Source organism: Oncorhynchus kisutch, linkage group LG22 (assembly GCF_002021735.2).
Source record: "Oncorhynchus kisutch isolate 150728-3 linkage group LG22, Okis_V2, whole genome shotgun sequence".
In the NCBI taxonomy this organism is placed as follows: domain Eukaryota; kingdom Metazoa; phylum Chordata; class Actinopteri; order Salmoniformes; family Salmonidae; genus Oncorhynchus; species Oncorhynchus kisutch.
Window position 1 is genome coordinate 14,606,988 of NC_034195.2, and position 23,157 is coordinate 14,630,144.

Below are 23,157 nucleotides of genomic sequence, written 5' to 3' on the forward strand. Positions count from 1 at the left end.
ACCAGTCTGTGTGAAGAATCAAAGATGAATACCTTCGTTTCAGTTAACCTATTATTAGAGGAAGTATATGTTCAAAAGTGACAATATTTTTTTGTAATCGATGTGATAATCCCGAGCAGCTCACCTACATCTTCATATCATCAGAATGAGAAATATCTCGTGTTTGAATATAAATCATATCTGCATGGTCATGGACAACACTAATTTTGCCTATAACATTGTCAAATTGGTGAAACATTCATACAATATTCACTATTCCTTTCAATCGTGTTTTCCACCACATTGAGAGATTTTATTTGCTTCAGTATGAAATGAATGCTATTTTGTCCTATAAAAGGACGAGAAATTATAGATACATTTCTATTTAAATTAGCAGAGTCAGGCTGCTAAATTAACAAATAGGATCACATAGTTCTAGGGATTAAAATATAACACTGGGGGAAAAACAGCAAAGGCACACCACACAAGCAAATGAAAACCATCAGCCAACAAGTTATGTCAAATATTTTTAACAAGAAAATAGCAACATGTTTCATGAAATGTCTCTGGCAATGTCTCTTTTTCTCCATCATTAAAGGGGCAATCTGCAGTTGCTACATACATTTTCTGATGTATAAATTAATGATATGTACCCACTGATTCTTGAGGAATTTGCCTCATGAGTTTAGTTCAACTGTCATATCCACACAGAACACAAAATATAAGCTTGTTTTACTCCAATGTTTGGAAACAAAGTAAATGTAAACAAACACTATATAGAATCAAAACATGGTTAAAACTATAATTTTGATATCATGGATGGCCAGCCCTTGCATCCATAGCCTATGAATTTGAGAGTGGTTACATTTCTCCAGCCCCATCCCACAGCATTTACTGAAACAAGAGGCGGGGACACTGCTTTATTGTTTCAACTGCTGACTGCCCCTTTACATTAAAGAAGAATACATTTAAAAAATGGACCAGTGGGTTTTTGGTTCTGTATGGGGAAAAATACAACATGATTGCCATTCACAACTTGGCAAGGCAATCACACTTTACATGATAGCTCTGTCATTTTCTATGGGTTTCAAAAATAGGTCATAATCGGTATTATATTAAATCATCTCTCTGCGGCTCAGCTAGGAAAAGACTGAAAGACTTGATAGTGCAACCCTGCCCCTTTCCAACGGGAAAAATAAATAATGTAACAGAAGCAAGTGGCTACTGGTCTGACCACCCCATTCCACTCCAGGGTGAAGTTTTCCCTAGGTGCAGATTTAGGATCATCTTCCCCTCCCCCAATCCTTACCACTAGCGGGGAAAATGCTAAACTGTCATCTAGGGGCAAATCCCCCCCCCCCCCACCCCCAGGAAATGGCTGCATTGTGATTGTGTTAAACTTAGTGTCCTCAAACTTTTTTCCGTTTCGCATTCATTGACATTTTCTTTTTCATCTCTTCCTCCTCCAAGCGCAACTCTTCCTCATCCTCCTTGATACCCAGGCGTAAACTGGGAAAAGTGGAGAAAAACAAAACAGAGAAGATGTGTTAACACATGCAGACAACCACTGTCTAGCTTAAGTGGGCTTCCCTTTGTTTCTCATCAAAGATGGAACAAGGGATTTTGTTTCTAGGGCTTCAATTTGTTTTCTTCCTCTTGGCCATATTCTGTTTGAGATCCTCCCCCTCTCGTCTCTCCTCTTCCTGATCTTCGAAGACGGCCATTTTCAGGCTAACAGGACAGGGTGAGGCACAGGGGGCATAGCACAGGAGAGCAGAGACAGCGCACACACAGAGAGGCAGAACACAGGAGTGAGTGAGTTGGAATCCATGATCTGGCAAAAAAGCAATGGACTGAGGCAAGTTTTGGTTCTGGAAGGCTGCAGTGTGTGCAGGCTTTGGTTTCGAACCAGCCCAGCTGTAACATACCTGATAAAACGTGTTGACATCTAAAAGGAACACTACAGTTAGTGGATTATTTGAATTATTTGGATTATTTGGCTACTGCTTTGGACCCGACACCATTTGTGAAGTATTCCTTAGGCTTATAGTATGCGTGAAGACAACTTGTATTGGGTATCATTTTTAATGTTGCAACAAGGGGAGTGTGGCTAAAATGCACAAGGTGTTTCTCTCTCCAGAATGCGCTCTCTCCCGCCAATTCATTGTTTCATAACTTTATTTTTTGAATTGTTTGCCTTTTGATTGTTAGTGTCTATCAACTCCCCATTACCAGTAGTACATTTACCATTAATCACCATTTCTTTGTTTGGTTATGGTAATTTCTGTTAATGCATTTAATATATTATTAGTTGGTAACCATTTCGATTGTCAGAGTGAACATGTTGTTTGCGGAGCTCACAACCTATACTACACTTGTGAGAAACAAGTCTGGGTTTATTTCATTCCATTTATGAGTTTTGTCAATTTATTCATTGTGTTTTGTTTGGACCGCTCCTGTCAATGTTGAGGGTGAGCACCTGATTACGCATAGAAGCAGGCCTTATTTAACCTTTAACTAGGCAAGTCATTTGGGGATTTCTGATAGTATTTATGATTGTCTTAACCCACCACCACTAAACTGTGGAGCTTCTCAAAGTAATTTTTTCTTCACCTCAAACAGCAAGTAAACAAAGTGTGTTTTTACATCTACTGAGAATAACAATAGTTTCTCACTGTATTTGAACACGAAAGGGAGAGAGCTGGAAAGAGTTAACCACTGAGCCTTGGTGCGAAAGGGAAAATGACATGCTCCGATCCAGTGGACACACGTCATAAAATACCCGATTACTTCTTATCCCTTGCGCAAATAAGGTTGTGTGTCTGGAGCTCACTGGGGCAGGAAACTCTGAGGGCCCAGAATAGTGATAGAATGTTGCAAATTAAGATTGGTTTGAGGTCCTACTCATATCTTAAACATTTGAACTGGGGACCGATGCCTATCGGTGAATAGTTACATCCCTTGGAATTACACAACCTTTTTTACCTCAGATTGATGATGTTAGTATAAAAGTTTATAGTCAACATGACAAGATTAATTACATAAAACAGATCAATATCTTTTGTTTTCTACTGTTGATTTTGTTATACACGCTGGGGGTCGCAGAACTTACATGCTGACCACACCACTTGCATTGCAAAATGAATGTATGTTATTCAACAATTGCAACCACACTGCTCGTGCGTCACAGCGAGCATCTGCGTGGCCAGGTGCTAAAATAAAAGTTGGTTCAATTTGTGTCGCTCAATGCTCTTCAAGTCCTGCCTCTCAAATCTCCTCATTGGTTTTTAGGAGCATATACCCACGTGTCATCTTCTAAATTGGTTTTTAGGATCATATACCTACGTGGGTGATTGTAAGATGAACTGACGTCCACACTCCAGTCAGTTGTAGTAATGCACTGAAAAATGTGGTTGCTAACCATCATATAAAGTCCAAAGAAGAAAAAGCCTTAAGGAAGGAGGAGAGATGACGAGAAACAAATTCGGTTTACCGTTTTATCTGTGTATTAATTGTCGGAGTAGAGGACCTTGTGCATTTCAGGTAAACTAATAACCCAATGTTAATATACCCAGTTAAAATTAGCTAACAACAGCAAGCTAGCTAAATTGACAAATGTTTAATGCTTTTTGACCGGGCCCCAAATTAATATAATTGGTTCAGAGTTTATTTTGATATTTCAACCTGCATGTCCTGATCGGTCCTGGTGTGGATGAACAAAATAACATGCAGGCGTTGACGCGCTGGTCCGGTTTGGTCAGCATATTAGAACACAGCTATAAATTTATTTTCTCAAATGGCACAAATAATTTGGGGCGGTCTCTCTGTAAGTCTCTGGCCACACACCAATACACAGATTTGACTGTCAACTATCACTTAAATAGCAGCCAATCGTTGTCACTGTTGATATCCTATGGTGGGTTGTGATTCGTTGTGGTTTGTAACCCTTTCCGTGATGGCAGCTTCCGAAATCAACATCCGCCATTCCAAAATATAGATTGAAGCGTTCTACAAATTCTCATTTAATCAAACATTTATAGGTTATTCCGTTTCCGTGTGACCTTCGTATAATGTATGTTTAAACAGTGCATTCAACCCAAACATTTTGTCCCAGTTCTATTGATTTCAATATGTAATGATGACTGATTAACAAAAAAGTATTGTTAACTTACTGCGTTGGTGATCCACTTCAATCAAAATGCAACACTTCAAAATGTAGCTGGCTGTCCTCCACGAGTGATATATAAATTATTCCCAGATTGTGTGTCGTTTTCGAACCGTGCTAGTTTTAACAGGACGTGCAAATGGATTTTCCCCCTCTTGCTCTATTGATTTCAACAGGATATGAGTAATTGACAAAACAGTGTTGTGTTTCTCTTTTGGCGACCCCCGTATCAAAATACAATACTATGAAATGTAGCCAACGGTCTTCTGCAGCTTCTCCTCTAACCAGTGAGGTAAAACATATCTCCCATTTCATGTCTTTTTAGTTGTGTACAACCAGATTTAATCAATATAAGTGATTCATTGCCACTTGTCAAAACAACCAGGATTTGTGTGTTTGTGACAGTTTAAGGTGCTTGATTAAAAAAATACAAGTAATATTATAATTGCACATTTGATCATAGGTTTTCAATATATCAAACTGTTTCTGCATATTGGTTATTGATTTGGACACGTTAAAGCTGTGTTTTGGCATAGGGCTATTGATCAATATATCTTTTGGAAGCAGTGACAGCATGCTTTTCAACTCAAGTTTTAGGAATATAAAATTTTACTTTCAAAAATAATTTCCAATAGTTTTGTAATCAGTTAAAAACTGCTGAATGAGTCCAAAAAAATGCTGTGATTAATTTATTTTGATGATATCAGAAATCACCAAAATCGGGTTTTCCCCATCTACTAACAAGAGCTTCATTGATACGTTTCAAGTTCGTTTCAGATAAGCGGAGTAGAGATGCGATTGAAAGAACATGAACTGCCATCCGTAAGCAACATAATTTCTATGATAAATTTTTAAAAAGATATTTGCTACCTGTAATGTTTTGGTTTGTAGGCTTTATGTAGGATATTTGTACCTAGTTAGCAAGGGAAGTTACTTGGATCGGTATATAAGGCTACAGCGCATTCGGAAAGTATTCAGACCCCTTGACTTTAACATTTTGTTACGTTACAGCCTTATTCTAAAATGTATAAAACACCCAAAAAATCCTCAATCTACACACAATACCTCAATGACAAAGTGAACAAATTTCATTAAAAAAAATATATAATAATAATATTACATTTGCATAAGTATTCAGACCCTTTGTTATGAGACTCAAAACTGAGCTCAGGTGCATCCTGTTTCCATAGATCATTCATGAGATGTTTCCACAACTTGGAGTCCACCTGTGGTAAATTCAATTATTGGACATGATTTGGAAAGGCACACACCTGTCTAGATTAGGGCTGTGGCAGTCACGTCGTTTCATCAGTCAGCGATTGTCAAGCAAATAACTGTCAGTCTCAAAGTAAATTACTTAATTAACAAACACATTTAGCATCTCCTGGCTTCCATTACATAGCCTACAAGCCACTGACTTAGGAACATCTACATTTAAAAAAATCTGAAATCCATATAATATACCTTCTAAAATATATAATAGATTTATTGTGACCAGTCTAAACAAGAACAGAATAGCCTACTCTGAGTTTTACATCATGATGTGGTGATGTTTTTCAGCAGCAGGGACTGGGATACTAGTCAGGGTTCAGAGAAAGATAAACAGGGCAAAGTACAGAGAAATCCTTGATGAAAACCTGCTCCAGAGCACTCAGAACCTCAGACTGAGGTGAAGGTTCCCCTTCCAACAAGATAATGACCCTAAGCACACAGCCAAGACAACTGAGTGGCTTCGGGACAAGTCTCAATGTCCTTAAGTGGCTCAGCCAGAGCCTGGACTTGAACCTGATCGAACATCTCTGGAGAGACCTGAAAATAACTGTGCAGAGACGATCAACCTGACAGATCTTGAGAGGATCTGCAGAGAACAATGAAACCCCAAATACAGGTGTGCTGAGCTTGTAGCGTCATACCCAAGACGACTTGAGGCTGTGATCGCTGCCAAAGGTGCTTCAACAAAGTACCGAGTAAAGGGTCTGAATACTTGTGTAAATGTGATATTACTGTTTTAAATTTTAATACATTTGCGAAAATGTCTAAAAACCTGTTTTGCTTTCTCATTATGGGGTATAGTGTGAAGATTGATGAGGGGAATTTAAAAATATATATTTTAGAAATTGGCTGTATAACGTAACAAAATGTGGAATAAGTCAAGAGGTCTGAATACACTATATCTCTGTGTTCTTTAGTTCTTTAGCTTCTCATGGCTCACGGTGTATTATACAATATATCTATTGTGCAGAGGCGGGCGCTCTTGCATTAAAATCTAAATTAAATTGTTTTGGTTGTGTACACATTTTAAAGATGTTATCACAGGTACAGGTAAATGCTTATGATTCATTATAACTTTTAGATTTGTATGATTTTCATTTAGATTAAATAGATTTTAGATTAACCACATGGCAAAAACATTACTATAATTGAAATTAAACAGTTCCATGAAAATGTGCATAGAGCCCCACAGTGGAGGTGCCATAATACCCATAAAACCTAGCGGTCAAACAAGGAAATGGTTCCAATCGTTTTTTCCACCATTCAGTTTTCCCCTAGGGAATTTTAGAAAAACTTCAAATAAAAGGGCTGTGTTTTGTGTAGGCTTACCCTGGCGTGACGTTTTGATTACCATGTAAATCTCTCTCGGACAAGGTGACTAATATATTGATAAAAAGTTACCTTGTCCTTGAGAGATTGACACAGCTATCAAAACGTCACGCCGGGGTAAGCCTAAACGAAACACGGCACTTATTTTAAGTGTTTCTATAATTCCCTATGGGGAAAATGAATGGTGGAAAAATTATTGGAACCATTTCCTTGTTTGACCGCTAGGTTTTATGGGCATTATGACTCATACTGGCGTATTCTATATGAAAAGAATGGGCACGCAGATCAGTAGAAATGGTCATATAAATTGGAAATTGATGTAGCCTATTACCGGCAACTTCAGGAGCATAACAGCACCATCTAGAGGATGGGAATCGGGCTGTCGTAGTGACCACTTTACCACCACACCAGCGGTCACGAGTCATGACGATGGTCATTAGTAGCCTACCAAACTTGCTAACTGCCTGGTACTCAGCATTATATTGTCCCTCTAATCACTCTGGCATCAATGCATTCGAAAATCTAATAAACACTTAATGAGCTCATGTTGCGCAACATTTCTATACGCTTTGCAATTGCGGGAGATAACAGAGTGATGGCCACTAATAAAGAGGAGGATCCCATCAGCTAGACCTAGTATATTTATTTCTCAACTTTCCTCAAATTAAGCACATTGCTTATATTTACAACAGGTGTGTAGCCTACCTGGCTGGCATGAAAATAAAACACGGGGAAAAGCATCCTCCATTCGCTATTAAGTGCATTTTTTATTTAACTAGGCAAGTCAGTTAAGAACAAATTCTTATTTACAATGACGACCCACCCCGGCCAAACCATCCCCTAACCCGGATGACTCTGGGCCAATTGTGCAACGCCCTTTGGTACTCCTGATCACAGCTGGTTGCGATACAGCCTGGGATCGAACCCGGGTCTGTAGTGCCACCTCTAGTACTGCAATGCAGTGCCTTAAACCACTGCGCCATTCAGGATCCCTGCATAGATGACATGTATTTTTCCCGCTGTCACTGTTTCGATACAGGTGCATAATAATGATCCATTCTAAATCTTAACAAATGTCACATTATTTAGTATATGTAAGGACCAGATTCAAGAATAGTCTGATGGGTGAAAATATTAGCCTATCAATTCTATATTATCACTTGTGAATGATACCCAGCGTAAGAAACAATGGTTTTTTTTGCGACTTCTTCTAATCGTAGTCGTACACCTCATGTAGCCTAGCCCATAGGCCTATATGTTTAGTTGCATCACAACTAAAGTGGCCAAATAACATCTTAAAATGAATCACATTAATCCGCTTCACAAGGGGTGTAGAGCCTAACTGGCATATATAAGCAGTGCGTGAGTTTCAAATTTGGGGAAGATAATTGTCACCATAAAAATGCACATTTATAATAAAAGCATTACAAGAGGTCACTTTTGATAATGGTGTTTTCCGCTAATAGAACATTTGCGCTTATAGCCTACTACCACGTGAATGAGAGACTATTGGAGTGTATACTAGAGGTCGACCAATTAATCGGAATGGCCGATCGGAAATCGGTATTTAAAAGGAACCACCAGCTTTCATATGTTCTCATGTTCTGAGCAAGGAACTTAAACGTTAGCTTTCTTACATGGCACATATTGCACTTTTTACTTTCTTCTCCGGCACATATTGCACTTTTTACTTTCTTCTCCAACACTTTGTTTTTGCATTATTTAAACCAAATTGAACATGTTTCATTATTTATTTGAGGCTAAATTGATTTTGTTGATGTATTATATTAAGATAAAATAAGTCTTCATTCAGTATTGTTGTAATTGTCATTATTACAAACAACAAAAAATATATATATATATTTTAATCGGCCGATTAAAGCGGTATCGGCTCTTTGGTCCTCCAATAATCGGTATCGGCGTTGAAAAATCATAATCGGTCAACCTCTAGTGTGTACAGCCTGTGCAAAAGAAAAAGCAAAGCTCATGCCTTTCAAGCAACTTTTTTCAAATCATCATTAGAGCCTCATGCAGCCTTACAATGTATGAAAAATCTAAACATATAGCCCAATGTTTGTAAAATAACGAAAGTTACATTAATTTATATCTCTAAATTAAGCATATCAGGGTACCTATTTCTTTGTTAACCGGCGCTCAACACAGAATAGCTGCATGTGCACACTCCCTCAAATCGTTTGGAGAAAATATTTTTTCTATTTTATTCAGCTTTGTTCAATTGAATTCTTAATACTACAGAACAATATAAAATAATGCCACAGAATTCTAAGCAAATCTTGTCTGCTAAATGAACTAGTATAGCCCACAGCCATTTGGCATAGCCAGATCAGGACCTAACATAAGGACAACTCCGAGTATGTTATGCTTTGCTTCTGAAATAGACTACATTTTCTTCATATCATGCTTCTTTAGACCCGTCTAAAATAATGGATTTATTGTGAAGGTGTAGGCTATATTACATGGATTTATTCAACATTTTAAAATGGCTTGTGGAAGCCAGGAGATGCTAAATGTGTTGATGTTAATTAACGGTCAATTACCGTGAGACCGACAGTTATTTGTTTGACAATCACGGGCTGACGAAACTGTGTGTAATATATACTCAAGTAAGGTGGACACAAACCCTGTGGGTTTGTCAATTGTCATAAAGAGAACAACATTCCAGTGCCGGATTCAAACCCATAGCCCCTTCTCCTGGGATATTAGCAGATTTGAAAGGGCATAATCAATTTAAACAATAGGTTGATGGGTACACCAAAGGGGTAGGGACTAGGGGTTGTTTTTGGACCAGTCCTAGAACACCCCAGTGGTCTCATCTCCCCTCACCAATGGCTTACCTCCTAGCCTCCTCTTTTTGCTGGTCTCTCCAACTGCTCTCCATGAATTTTAATGCATAGTCACTCTCCTCTTTGTATCTAGGGCAGAAAAAGCACACAAAACACATTTTGTGGAATGGAACAAACCACACCAAGTTGTTTTTGTGACTTCAAAAAGCTTAAACACTGGTGAAATGCAGTTAACTGGGAATTTCAAACAAGAGGACATAACTATAGACAACCTCAAAAACAGCCATTACATTTCTAGGGTTATTTGAGAAAACCTTGACAGTGTGTGGGTGTGTGTGCGCTTCTAGGTGGTTTAGGGTTAGAACTGGTGTTAAAGGTTAGGTTTTGGGGTTAGGGTTATGGAAAATAGTATTTTTAATGGGAATCAATTGTGTCCCCACAAGGTTAGTACAACCAGACTGTGTGAGAGCCTTACTTGGTCCGGTCGTAACCAAAGATTTCCTTGATGTGTTTGGAGACTGTGTCTTGGTCCTCCCCTTCATCGTCGATGAAGTCCTCCATCTCAGAGTCGTACTCCTCGTCCTCCTCGTCCTCATACTTCCTCTTGTAGGCCGAGGTGATTGGTGAACGAATTATGCCTGGGGAAAACAGGGGTGTATTCATTAGTGCACACAGTGGTAAAACATTTTGCACAATAGCAACACCTTCTGCAACAGAAAACAAAAACAAGTGTTTATTGGACAAATCCAGGTACTCCCTTCCCGTTTCGGTCCGCTTACTTCCTAGTGAACACACCCTGGAAAATGTGCCTGTGTAAGAGAGGTCTAGGACAGGGAAGGGAGGCTGACTATTGGAGCTGGGCAATATGTACAAAAGTACATATCAAAATCCATTTACTGAATTATCATACTGGTAAATTTAACAATACATTTTTTAAAATGTATAAGCACCAGTTACTTTTTAGTGGGACTTGCGACAGCAAACGTCCCCACTCTAAATCTTTCATACTTCTGACAGTTATTCTTTGAAACGCTACTCTTCTTATGCCGTTTAAGCTAGAAAGGCATTCAAACTTCCAAACGTGTAGACCGGCCTAGAATACTGTGCTATCATACAACTTTGATATATTTTATACTTTTTAAACTATAAAGCTTTTTTGGAGACTGTTATTCCATGTCGTGAATCTGTTATTCAATGCGTTTCTATGGGATAATAGCAGTAACGTCAAATTCAATGTTTCTTTAAAAAAAAAATATGTATATATTTTACACACACACACATACACATTTTCATTATACCTTAAGTGCTGTTAAAATTCAAAATCCAAAAAGCTAAATGATCCTTGGCATGACCATTTTATAACAATTTCATATAGTTTAGTAAACTCTAAATATATTTTATTTGGAAAATGTATTAAATTTGCCCATGTTAATCATAAGACATGAACAAAATGAACAAGACCCTGTCTGTGTGTGTGCGGTGCCCACATATAACACAAAGTGCAGACATCTTTAGTGATGATGCTGATAACCTTTTAATGGTAAAGATGGAAAGGCTTCTCAATTAAATGTAAACTACAAAGCAGCCTACTGTCGTTTTGACCCCTTTCCCAACAGCTTAGACAAAACATGAAATCTTCCTCTACTTCTCTGCCACTCAGATCTGAACATAAATATCTTCGGCCAAACAAACAATACAGCCGTTTTAGTAATAACAACAACTTTTCCTCTCAGCTTTTTTAAACAACTTCCAGTTTGACCAGAGAAAGTCAGGAAGAGCCTTTTTGTACAATTTTATTTCAATGACAAATCAGTTCCTGTGGTTCACACAAATTACCAGCTTTTCATATGCACCCCACAGAAAATGTATAAATGTGTTAAGGACATCTGTCCAGCAGAGGGCGGTTTGCTTTTGAGCCACAAACAGTCATCGGACTTCGTTGATAAACGTTATGTGGACAAACGTTATGTGGACATGTTTAGGGACCATAATATTGATGTGTGTGTTGTGCATGTAGAAAAATGTTTATTTGCAAGTTAGCTAGCTAGCTATCATAGACATGGTTTGCCAAGTTAGCTTATAGATTTATTTGTATTTTTTTTTTAAATACACTAGGATCATTACAGATACTAAAAGATACTGATGAACACTAAATCTAAAGTAGTTGATTATAGGACAAAAGGGTAGGGCTAATGAGGGCTAAATAATACCATTTAGGCTAATTAACCTGCTGTAGCTAAAATATTTATGTTTTGTGCATGAGAAAAAAGTACATGTCTCATTTGCAGCTCCATTTTGTCCACAAATCTATTGGTTAAAGGCGAGTATCCAAAAATCACATTCCCATAAGGATATGAATGTTTGAGGCATTGTTTTGATTGTTTGTCTATTGTATTCCAATGTGTGAAAAATCTCCCCTTTTCTTACGGAATACCACTACATGTACCCTCACACACAATTATAGTATTTGAACATAGGAAAGAAAAGTGTGCGTGTCAGACCCTAACAGGTCCAAAGAATAATCCCTATCCAACTACATAAATCAGACAAAAATCATGCCGTGAACATTTTCTGCAAATTCTTTCAATTTTCTTTGTTTATAACTTAAAGTTGATTCAAATTCAACTTGACTTGTGTCCCCCTGGGGGCAGAGGTGCTCCGAGGGAAGGGGTGACCCTCTCCTGCCAGTGGGTCTTTCTTCCCACTGGGCTGGAGGAGGATCAGAGAGGACTTCAAGAACATCCTGCTATTGTTCAAACCATAGTGATAAAATACTTTAAAACATTTTAATTTACAACTTCACTTGTGTACTCCATTATTAGTTTTCATATACTGTCATATTCTAGTAGACTGTCATATTCGAGAGTGTATAAAAGTGTAGTTGTCAGATCACACATTTCATCAGAAATAATCACTAACTGCCCATTCATCAAAAGTAATAAGGTTGATATAGTAGTCTATCAAAGTAATCAGACCAATTACTTTACTAAATGTTACGGACTATGTTTAACTGCTTCGCTTAAGTAAAACTTTTTCCCACAATCTTTCATGGAAAATTACCAGAGTTTAAATTACCATTAAAACTACTCCTACTATTTTAAAATGTTATCAATTGTCCTGTTAGCAATAGCCCATATTTTTTGTCCTGTTAGCAACAGCCCATATTAGAAGACGTTGTCCTCTTTCCTTCAAAAACCTCACATTCAAGTAAAAGCTACTTTTTTTTTTACGACTTCAGTAAAATGGCCTCGATAAATGGTCGGTTTAGTCAGTGTTGATCATTTTCAGTTGATCATCCAAGCTCTACTGACCATTCTAGATAATCATTGTAATTGACTACATATAGAACAGTATGTTGCACATCATTCTTGAAGTATTTCTCATCCAATGGGCTGGTTTCCCAGACACAGATTAAGCCTAGTCCTGGACTAAAAAGCATGCTCAATGAAGATTCTCAATTGAAAGTGCCTTTTAGTCCAAGACTAGGCTTGATCTGTTCGGGAAACCAGCCCCAAGTTAAGTATATTTCGATACAGTGCCTTCTGAAAGTATTCATACCTGTTGACTTATTCCACATTTTGTTGTGATACTGCCTGAATTAAAATTGTTTAAATATATTTTCTCACCCATCTGCACACAATATCCCATAATGACAAAGTGAAAACATGTTTTTAGAAATTTTAGCAAGTGTATTAAAAATGAAATACAGAAATCTCATTTACATTATTCACACCCTTAAGTCAATACTTTGTAGAAGCACCTATGGTTGTTTGCACTGAATCAGGTCCTCATCAAGGATTTGCCTGTTTTTGTCTCTATTCATTATTCCCCAGATTTGCAGTGCTCATGTCTTCCACACAGCACTGCACGCCAAGACCCTAGCTTTATTGTCGTGTTTTTATCCCCCAAATGTGTTTTATATTAGTACTTGTTTATTCTGTATTGTCATGGAGTGACATCCTTTAATAAATATTTTAGATTAGCTTGATGTCAAGTCTAATATTTTCTCCTTCTGGTCCTTACCTTGAGGTCTCATCATTGAGCTGGGCTGCATGCCTGGCCTACTAGGTGGCATGCCTGGCCTACTAGGTGGCATGCCTGGCCTACTAGGTGGCATGCCTGGCCTACTAGGTGGCATGCCTGGCCTACTAGGTGGCATGCCTGGCCTACTAGGTGGCATGCCTGGCCTACTAGGTGGCATGCCTGGCCTACTAGGTGGCATGCCTGGCCTACTAGGTGGCGCTCCCCTGCCTCCACCAAAGGTCTTGGATGAGATGGTCTCGGCCACCAAAGTGCATTTGGGTCTCCCAGGCCCGGAGCCCATACTGCTGGCTGGCCGCCTGGGCACGGGTCCCCCACCCCCAGGCCGACTGGGTGCATTCCCTGGAGGTCTGACCCCTCCGCCACCAGGGCGACCTTGGACACCACCTCCACCCGGCTTGGCTTGAGGTGGCCCTCCTGGCCTGAGAGGACCGACTGCAGCGGGTCTCATCTGTTCGTTACTCGCTGGTCTTGCCGTGGAGCTACCACCAGGTCGTGCCGGTACTCCCTTTCCGGGCCTGGAGGGTCCTCCGGTGGGTCCACCCCTCACTGAGCTGCCCTGGCTGGCTCGAGCCTGCCCCAAAGAGCCCCCTTGCTGTGGCCTGCTTTGGCCCAAACCCTGTGGTCTAGCCTGGACGGAACTCAGAGCTGTGCTGGGTCTCATCCCGGAGCTGCCGGGTCGCCCTGGAGTTAGTGAGGCGTTTCCCTTCCTGGGGGTGTTAAGGTCACTTGTGGCAGTGGGTTTGTGGCCTGCTGAAGTGGGCCTGGGTGTGGGGTTTTTGGCTGAGACCTGAGAGGAGGCTCCTTTGGTGGGGGCTTTTCTGCTTAAGGCACCTGACAAGCTGGAAGAGGAGCTCTGAGAAGGTTTTGCTTTGGACCTTTCTCTATCTCGGTCTCTGTCCTGAGACGGCTTAGCAGAACCATGGTGGCTTCTTTCGCTCGACGAGCAAGATGGCAGCAGGGGCTTTGGCTTCCTCCCCGACCCACTGGGGACGGGCCTCTCCGACAAGCTCTTGTGTGGCTGCTTCCCGTTCCTTACATCTCTGTCAGAAGTGCTTTTCCTTGAGGAGCTTGAGCTGGCCTGGGATTTGTCTCTTCCATCTCTGTTCCTATCTCTGTCCCCATCTCTATCTCGTTCTCTCTCCTGGGGTCTGGAGTCTCTGCTACCTTTATCAAGCCGCTTAGCCTTGCGTTCGAGGTCCAGCTCACGTATCTCATCGGCCGTCCGCAGCCTCTCCGGCTCTCCCTTCTTGCTCGGCTTGGCTTTCACCTCCACTGGCTCAAACTGCTTCTTCTGGGCCAGTTTGAGCAGCTCGGCAAAGTTCATGGGTAGAGGGGCGGGTTTAGATGGTCCGCTGGGTCTCTTTGAGGGCTTGGAGTTGGGAACAGCCTGTCTGGGTATCTGGGGTTCCGGGTCCGGTTCTGACTCGGGCTCAGAGTCAGTCTGCGCGTATTCATACGTGTCCTCATCATCTTCATCGTAAGTGTCACTCCTCTGCTGCTCTTCGCCCCTCTCCCCCTTTGATCTCCTCTTCTTGGGTTCCTCCACCACAGGGATGCCGTTGTAGCCCCTGAAGTTGTCCTTGGTTCGAGATGCCATCGCTCGAGCCTTGCGGTCAGACTTTAGCTCCACCCTTTTGGCGAGAAGCCCCTCTTTCTTTTTCATACTCATGGCCTCTGTGGAAACATTACAACACATTTCAATGAACCCAACATTAGAATATTATATGCATCGGCATTAACAAGCAACATAATTTCACACTACTTTACTAAATTACAGATACATTGATTTAAAAACAAACCTTTCTTTTTACTCTCCATCTCTTGTTTCTTTAGGAAAGCCTGCACAGCTGCTGAGTTGACACCTTTCACTTTAGGGTCCTTTTTGGGTGGTCCAGTTTGTAAACTGTACCGCTTCTGCAAAGAAATGTGAAATGAAAAGATTGATAAATATAGATTAACATGGGATGGTTAGTTGTGTAACCTACTAGTCGTTTGGGAAATTACTCATTAAAAAAACGAGTTGGGATACACAAGGCAGGCAATAATGCTTTTTTTGTTTATCACAGCCTATACATGGGAAAACATGATATTCTCAAACAAGGCTACAATAGCTGCTATTATGTCCATAAATATGTCACTAGATACCTATGTGAATACATACCACCAAGTTTTAAAAGATTTATGTATAGGTAACATAACTTATGTCATAAGGCTAAGTCCAAAGTTATAAGACCGGGCCCACCACTAGGCACTACCAACATGGTTAACAATCTAGAAAACATTCCAAACGAATGGCTAGCTAGCACCTATTCTGGCCAGCAATCTCGAAGAATGACAGCCAACGTGGATGTCACTTAGCAGAGTTGGTAAAAGCTATGGAGACATTGAGCAAACTAGTTAGCTAATTTACTGGTTGTAAACATAACGTTATATTTTTTTGAAATATGTTAACAAAAGCTTTATTCTCACCGGTACGCTACTGAGGCCCTGGTTTTGGGAGGCGATCGACAAGACATTTTCGAAGTCCATGGTGATTTTTTTGCCAGGTGGTGAATGGTTAGCTAAGGTTGGGTGGATAGCTCAATATTCCCAGCCAGAATGAAAAGTATGACAGGCTACCTAGCTACTAGCTAGCTGTTTCCAGAAACGTCAACCATAACCAGGCGTTACATATCTTCATAAAATACGGCGGTTCAAAATGTAGTTGACTCACTTGCTAATTTGAATTTAGCAAAACTAAGTACCTATCTCAACCTGCTAAACAAGGCAGCTGGCGTTTCTAGTTTAGCTAGCCTCACTTGTTAGCCAAGCTAGCCACGTAAACCCTCACTGGGATTACGTCGTTCTAATCAATTTCAAATGTGAACTACAAACACTAAAGTAAATTGATAACAACTAAATACTAATTACGGCGAGGGAAAATAAAGTAAAACGAACAGATAAAACGAGAAAAGACAACAAGTGTCTATTTTCGTGCTGCTATTGTAGCACAGATTATTTTAATTACGTAGACCAACGTGAAACAGGCAATAATAACTAATTACTTCCGGGTTGCATATTTTTGTGATGCTTTAGAATAAATCATGTCCTGTACATTTTTGTAAATGTATAATTTTGGCGAAATTACTTAGAATACAAATACGTTCAAAGTATTTAGTTAAGATATTATTATATATAAACACTACCATTCAATAATGTGGGGTCACGTAGAAATGTCCTTGTTTTTGAAAGAAAGGCAAAAAAAAAATCTATTTAAATAACATCAAATTGATCAGCAATACAGTGTAGATATTGTTAATGTCGTAAATGACTATTGTAGCTGGAAACGGCAGATTTTTTATGGAATATCTACATAGGCGTACAGAGGCCCATTATCAACAACCATCACTCCTGTGTTCCAATGGCACGTTGTGTTAGCTAATCCAAGTTTATCACTGTATTTCTGATTAATTTTATGTTATTTTAATTGACAAGAAATGTGCTTTTCTTTAAAAAACAAGGACATTTCTACGTGACCCCAAACTTTTGAACGGTAGTGTATGTATTTATTTTCAGCCTACATGGTCAACATGTTTTGTGTATGTGTACTTGTATCATTTAATGAACCTTACATCATTGGCTGTATGTTATGTCACAGGACCACTTCTAGTTTCCAAATCCACAGTTTACACCCAGAGGAGCGTAGCTCCTTGTTTGGCGGCCATTATGGATTGTCCAATCAGCTTAAATCCAATTGTTTTCTTTTCTTCACATATTGCACAATACATAATTGAATGTACGTTGTGCCACAGTAAAAGGGGGTTCCATTCTACTCAGGAGGAAATCCACAGAGTTTACACCCAGAGGAGCAACCCTGCTCATTTTGCTGCCCTTAAAAAGAGTGGTCAATCAGCTTAAATGCAGTACGTTTTTCATATTAGACATATAGTACCATTTAAAAGTTTGGACACACGTACTCATTCAAGGGACTTGCCCTTGAGTCTAAGCAATGTTGTGCTGCTGTTTTTATTGACTTGGCCAAAGCTTTTGTTATGGTAGACCATTCCATTATTGTGAGTCGGGTAAGGAGTATTGGTGTCTCTGAGGGGTCCTTGGCCTGGTTTGCTAACTACCTCTCTCAAAGAGTGCAGTGTATAAAGTCAGAACATCTGCTGTCTCAGTACCCCAAGACTCAATCGTAGGCCCCACACAATTTATATCAACAACATAGCTCAGGCAGTATGAAGTGCTCTCATCCATTTATATGCAGAGTCTTATTAGTGTCCAACAAGCTTTCTCTGCCCTTAACCTTGTTCTGAACACCTCCAAAGCAAAGGTCATGTGTTTTGGTAAGAAGAATGCCCCCTCTCCCCACAGGTGTGATTACGACCTCTGAGGGTTTAGAGCTTGAGGTAGTCACCTCATACAAATACTTGGGAGTATAGATAGACGGTACACTGTCCTCTCAGCACATATCAAAGCTGCAGACTAAAGTTAAATCTAGATTTGGTTTCCTCTATTGTAATCGCTAGTTTTTCACCCCAGCTGCCAAACTAACCCTGATTCAGATGACCATCCTACCCATGCTAGATTACGGAGACATCATTTATAGATCAGCAGGTAAGGGTGCTCTCAAGCGGCTAGATGTTCTTTATCATTCGGCCATCAAATTTGCCACCAATGCTCCTTATAGGACACATCACTGCACTCTATACTCCTCTGTAAACTGGTCATCTCTGTATACCAGTCGCAAGACCCACTGGTTGATGCTTATTTATAAAACCCTGTTAGGCCTCACTCCCCCCCTATCTGAGATATTTACTGCAGCCCTCATCCTCCACATACAACACCCATTCTGCCAGTCACATTCTGTTAAAGGTCCCCAAAGCACACACATCCCTGGGTCGCTCGTCTTTTCAGTTCGCTGCAGTTAGCGACTGGAACGAGCTGCAGCAAACGGTCAAACTGGACAGTTTATCTTAATATCTTCATTCAAAGAGTTGATAATGGACACTCTTACTGACAGTTGTGGCTGCTTTGCGTGATGTATTGTTGTCTCTACCTTCATGCCCTTTGTGCTGTTGTCTGTGCCCAATAATGTTTCTACCATATTTTATGCTGCTACCGTGTTGTGCTGCTGCCATGTTGTGTTGCAACCATGTTGTTGTCCTGTTGAGTTGCTACCATGCTGTGTTGTCATGTGTTGATGCTATGTTATGATGTTGTCTTAGGTCTCTCTTCATGTAGTGTTGTGTTGTCTCTCTTGTCGTGATGTATGTTTTGTTCTGTATTATTATTGTTGTTTTTTAATCCAAACCCCCGTCCCCACAGGAGGCCTTTTGGTAGGCCGTCATTGTAAATAAGAATTTGTTCTTAACTGACTTGCCTAGTTAAATAAAGGTTAAATACAAATAAATAAATAAATAAAAGGGTTATTCTTTTTTTATTTTTTTATTTCATTGTAGAACAATAGTGACGACATCAAAACTCTGAAATAATACATATGGAATTATGTAGTAACCAGAAAAGTGTTAAACAAATCAAAATATATTTTATATTTGAGATTCTTCAAAGTAGCCACCCTTTGCCTTTACAGCTTTGCACACTATTGGCATTCTCTTAACGAGCTTGAGGTGAGGTGCATTTCAATTAACAGGTGTGCCTTGTTAAAAGTGAATTTGTGGAATTTCTTTCCTTCTTAATGTGTTTGGGACAATCAGTTGTGTTGTGACAAGGTAGGGGTGGTATACAGAAGATAGCCCTATTTGGTAAAAGACCAAGCCCATGTTATGGCAAGAACAGCTCAAATAAGCAAATAGAAACGACAGTCCATCATTGCTTTAAGACATGAAGGTCAGTCAACCGGGAAAATGTCAAGAACTTTTAAAGTTTCTTCAAGTGCAGTCGCAAAAAAAACATCAAGCGCTATGATGAAACTGGCTCTCATGAGGGCCGCCACAGGAATGGAAGACCCAGAGTTACCTCTGCTGCAGAGGATAAGTAATTTATAGTTACCAGCCTCAGAAATTGCACACCAAATAAATGCTTCACAGAGTTCAAGTAACAGACACATCTCAACATCAACTGTTCAGAGGAGACTGAGTGAATCAGGTCTTCACGGGTAAATTGCTGCAAAGAAATCACTACTAAAGGACAACAATAATAAGAAGAGACTTGCTTGTGCCAAAAAAACACAAGCAATGGACACTTTTTTAGTTACTACATGATTCCATATGTGTTATTTCATAGTTTTGATGTCTTCACTATTATTCTATAATGTAGAAAATAGTCAAAATAAAGAAAAACCCTTGAATGAGTAGGTGTGTGCAAACTTTTGACTGGTGCTGAACATATTGCACTGAAGAGTATGAATACACAATCAAAGGTTCTGAACATAAGATAAGTTATCAGTTAAGAGTTTAGTACATAAGAGTTTAGAACATACACTATTTACATCTGAAAATGTTTCCAATGTGAGTTAAATTAATAAACTACCCAATCTAGTGTCCGTTTCAAATCATTATGGGATTGAGTTACTAAATTTACACTCTCAGGGTCGTTGCTGCTAATTTTGTATCTCTTAAATGAGATCTGCACGCGCTGATTTGGCCTAGTTTTTGGCTTTCTCCTTAAGAAATGCTGGCGCCCATGACAAAAGCCAAATGTGAGTTGGCTTAGGGGTTGGTTTGATGTGGGTGTTTCTTGTGTGTGTCCTTTCCAAATTCATCTGTAGAACTTTGGCTGCAGCTATTTCCCCCCCACTCAATCACAGCAAACAAACCTGCAGGTTGAGTTCAGTAACTAGGCAGATGTATGGTGACATGCAGGAGGAACCTTTGAATATGTCAGTAGCCTACAGAGTAATATTAGAAGAATTCAATTGCAGGGGTTTTTTTTTATTCCAAACTTAGTGTTTTCATAACTTTCAAATGAAATAACAGCTCCATGTAGAATAAATAATAATTTACCTAATACCATAGAAGCAGTGTTCTGCTAATGTAACAATGTGCACATTTTATATTTCATTGTCATTCTCAGTCAAAACAGATACTGTGTCTGTCGGCATTTTGTCTGGTGGTAATGGGGCTACCTTGGAAAATATGTCAGAGTGGTCGTACCTTCCTGTGGGGTGTTGCGTATACAACAGGAGGTCCCTGATTCTGGTGAAGAATACAAAGGGTTTCTCCCTCCCCATATTGACTAATATCACTCAATTCATAAAAAAAGACAATACAAGTAAAAGTTGTGTGTCTGTCCATTCAGAGACATCAGTATCATGCCCGTCTGTCAGTCTGGACTTTATCACATCTAGCAAGCCTCCATGTGCTATCTCCATACATGTTTCTGTGAACACACACACATAGTCACTGTTCTATTACCAATGGCAGTTTGGATAGGTAATATCTGACCCACAAACAGGTACCATGTTGAAGTTTAAACAGGTCAGACTAAACCTACCTAATTCTGTTCTCTCCATCGACGACTGTTGGTGAGCAGGCAAGAGTTGAGGATGGAGGTGATATCAGCGCCTGGCCCCTCATCAAAGACACTGGTCTGTCACACACACAGAGACAAAGAGACAAAGAGAGAGAAAGCCCTGATTACATTATCAATGGAAATTATAATTTGCTTGGTGGAACCAACCTGATGGCTGCATTCTCCTTTATATTTCACTTCAGATATCATAAAATTTGGAATAGAATGGTGAACCCAGCGATTAGGCTGGTTCCACCAGGCTAGGTTATGCCCTGGACATTATATGCAACTAAGAAGTAGAAAATAAGTAACAAATAATGAATTATGTTTCACAATTGGATTATCAAATGTAATAAGCAACACATAATACATTTTGTTTCACAAATGGGCTCTCAAATGTATGTGGCGGGAGAATCAGAATTAGCTCGGTAACATAGATAATTCAGATGTCTTATCTGCTTAATAGGCTTATATGATTAAAACGGTTGAACTCTTGTTATTAGAGTATATCCCTTCAGACTCTGGTGTTGGCAGTTGCACTTCCTCCCTCATATGGGCCTCAGTCACCCGGGGCCCAGAGAGGGGAGAAGTCAGGCTTGTCTATCACATGTCCCTGTTGCTATGCAGAATATCAGAAAGACAAGAGGACAGGAGGGAACATTGTCTTCATATGTGAATATGCATCTTTACATATTACAAACCATGTTAAGGGATGGCGTGATTAGTGGGGAACCAATTACTTGTCTCCACAATGTCTGTGCCCAATCAATTCCTCCTTCGGCTTTGGGGAGATAAGGTCTGAGACAGGATGTCTGGGGTAGTGTATGGAATCATTGTACATCCTCTCTGATGTTGCATCTGTTGGGTTCTAATTTTTCAGAGTAAATAACTCACAGACACTAGAGAAGCTAAACCAAGCTTAATTCTTCCAAAAGGTTTGACAGCTGTATTCAGACAAAGACATGTTCCCACCATCACAAGTATATATACTCCACTTTAGCTACTCCTCCTTCTCTCCAATCCTTACATCTTATGGTTCCACAGGAAGAGGGTAACAGAATAATAAACCATTATTTCTCTCTTCAGGGGAACTGACCTGACCTCAACCCCTCCTTCGCCTAATCCACAGATGTCCATCACTCCCCTCAGTGAGCACGTCTAGGCGTGTGGTCAAGGACATGGGTTTTACTTGAGATAGGGGTATCTGGAGTTGACAATTGATTTATGCCATAGAATGAGTTGGTGTTTCTATACTATGAAGAATCAGGGACGAGATCAGAGCCTTGTTTTAGGGGCCAAACTGTACAATAATAACAGTCTTCCTAGCAAATGCTATCTGGCTGGGTGATACTCCTTTCTCATTTATCAAGTCTCACATTGTGACCCATTCCACACATCTATTGTTTGTCATGTAGACTAAGGGGGTGTATCTTTGCTATAAAAGATCTTTGTATCCTTTGTGTCGGAGCTCTCAACAAATCATCTGAGGTTGGATTGTCGACCAGCCATTGTAATTGTAGAGCTCTCACTAATAAAGATTCAGTTTAAGTATAACTCTGACTTTGTCTTTCCTAATTTGATAATACAGAAATGAACCACCACATTTGGTGACGAGGACGGAATGTGAGTCTTCACTTGGTGACCTCTCCTGATGACCTGGGTAAATCGTGCACGAGGGATTCCTCAAACTTGTGATCTCAGGGAGACCACACTTCAGGAACAGATCAGATGGACCCGCCTAAGATCTGAGAGGAAGTGAGCCGATTGGTTACCACATCCCTCACATAGTTTAAAAAAGAAAGATGTGTGCGAACCACACGAAGTAGGGTTTTTAAGAAAAGACTCAGTTATGTAGGCTCTGAGTGTGGTCCTGTGTGAGGCAACACCGTAGAGACGTAAGCAGGGCCGAGTCAGAGGAGAGTAATCTGATAATTTGTAAACTCAAAGATACTCTGCCACTGGTCGGTTGCTGGCGACTTAGAGCCGTTCTGACACTGAATTGATCAAAGTGGGGATTTGTGCGGTCTGTAGGGGCGAGGGGTCAGGGTGACTGTGGGTTCTGTGTATTAGGTAATATTTTGACAATGTTATGGGTTTCCCTGTTTATAT

At 40.0% G+C, this 23,157-nt stretch overlaps 1 protein-coding gene across 3 annotated transcripts; it reads right to left on the bottom strand.

Annotated features, from left to right (window-relative positions):
• Positions 1 to 493: 493 nt before the first annotated feature.
• Positions 494 to 16,641, bottom strand: spty2d1 (SPT2 chromatin protein domain containing 1). 3 transcript variants are annotated; one of them, XM_031801806.1, is made up of 7 exons: positions 16,063 to 16,615; positions 15,393 to 15,507; positions 13,674 to 15,267; positions 13,573 to 13,610; positions 10,025 to 10,187; positions 9,601 to 9,678; positions 494 to 1,488 (listed from the first exon to the last, which is right to left on the bottom strand). In XM_031801806.1, the coding sequence occupies exons 1-7, from the start codon at positions 16,120 to 16,122 to the stop codon at positions 1,389 to 1,391; spliced, it is 2,148 nt and encodes a 715-aa protein (XP_031657666.1). In that variant the 5' UTR covers positions 16,123 to 16,615; the 3' UTR covers positions 494 to 1,388. The 3 variants fall into 3 exon arrangements, with proteins under 3 accessions (XP_031657666.1, XP_020311727.1, XP_031657669.1); XM_020456138.2 differs by having other exon boundaries at positions 13,573 to 15,267; positions 16,063 to 16,641; XM_031801809.1 differs by lacking the exon at positions 494 to 1,488 and adding an exon at positions 1,512 to 1,710 and having other exon boundaries at positions 13,573 to 15,267; positions 16,063 to 16,641.
• Positions 16,642 to 23,157: the final 6,516 nt, after the last annotated feature.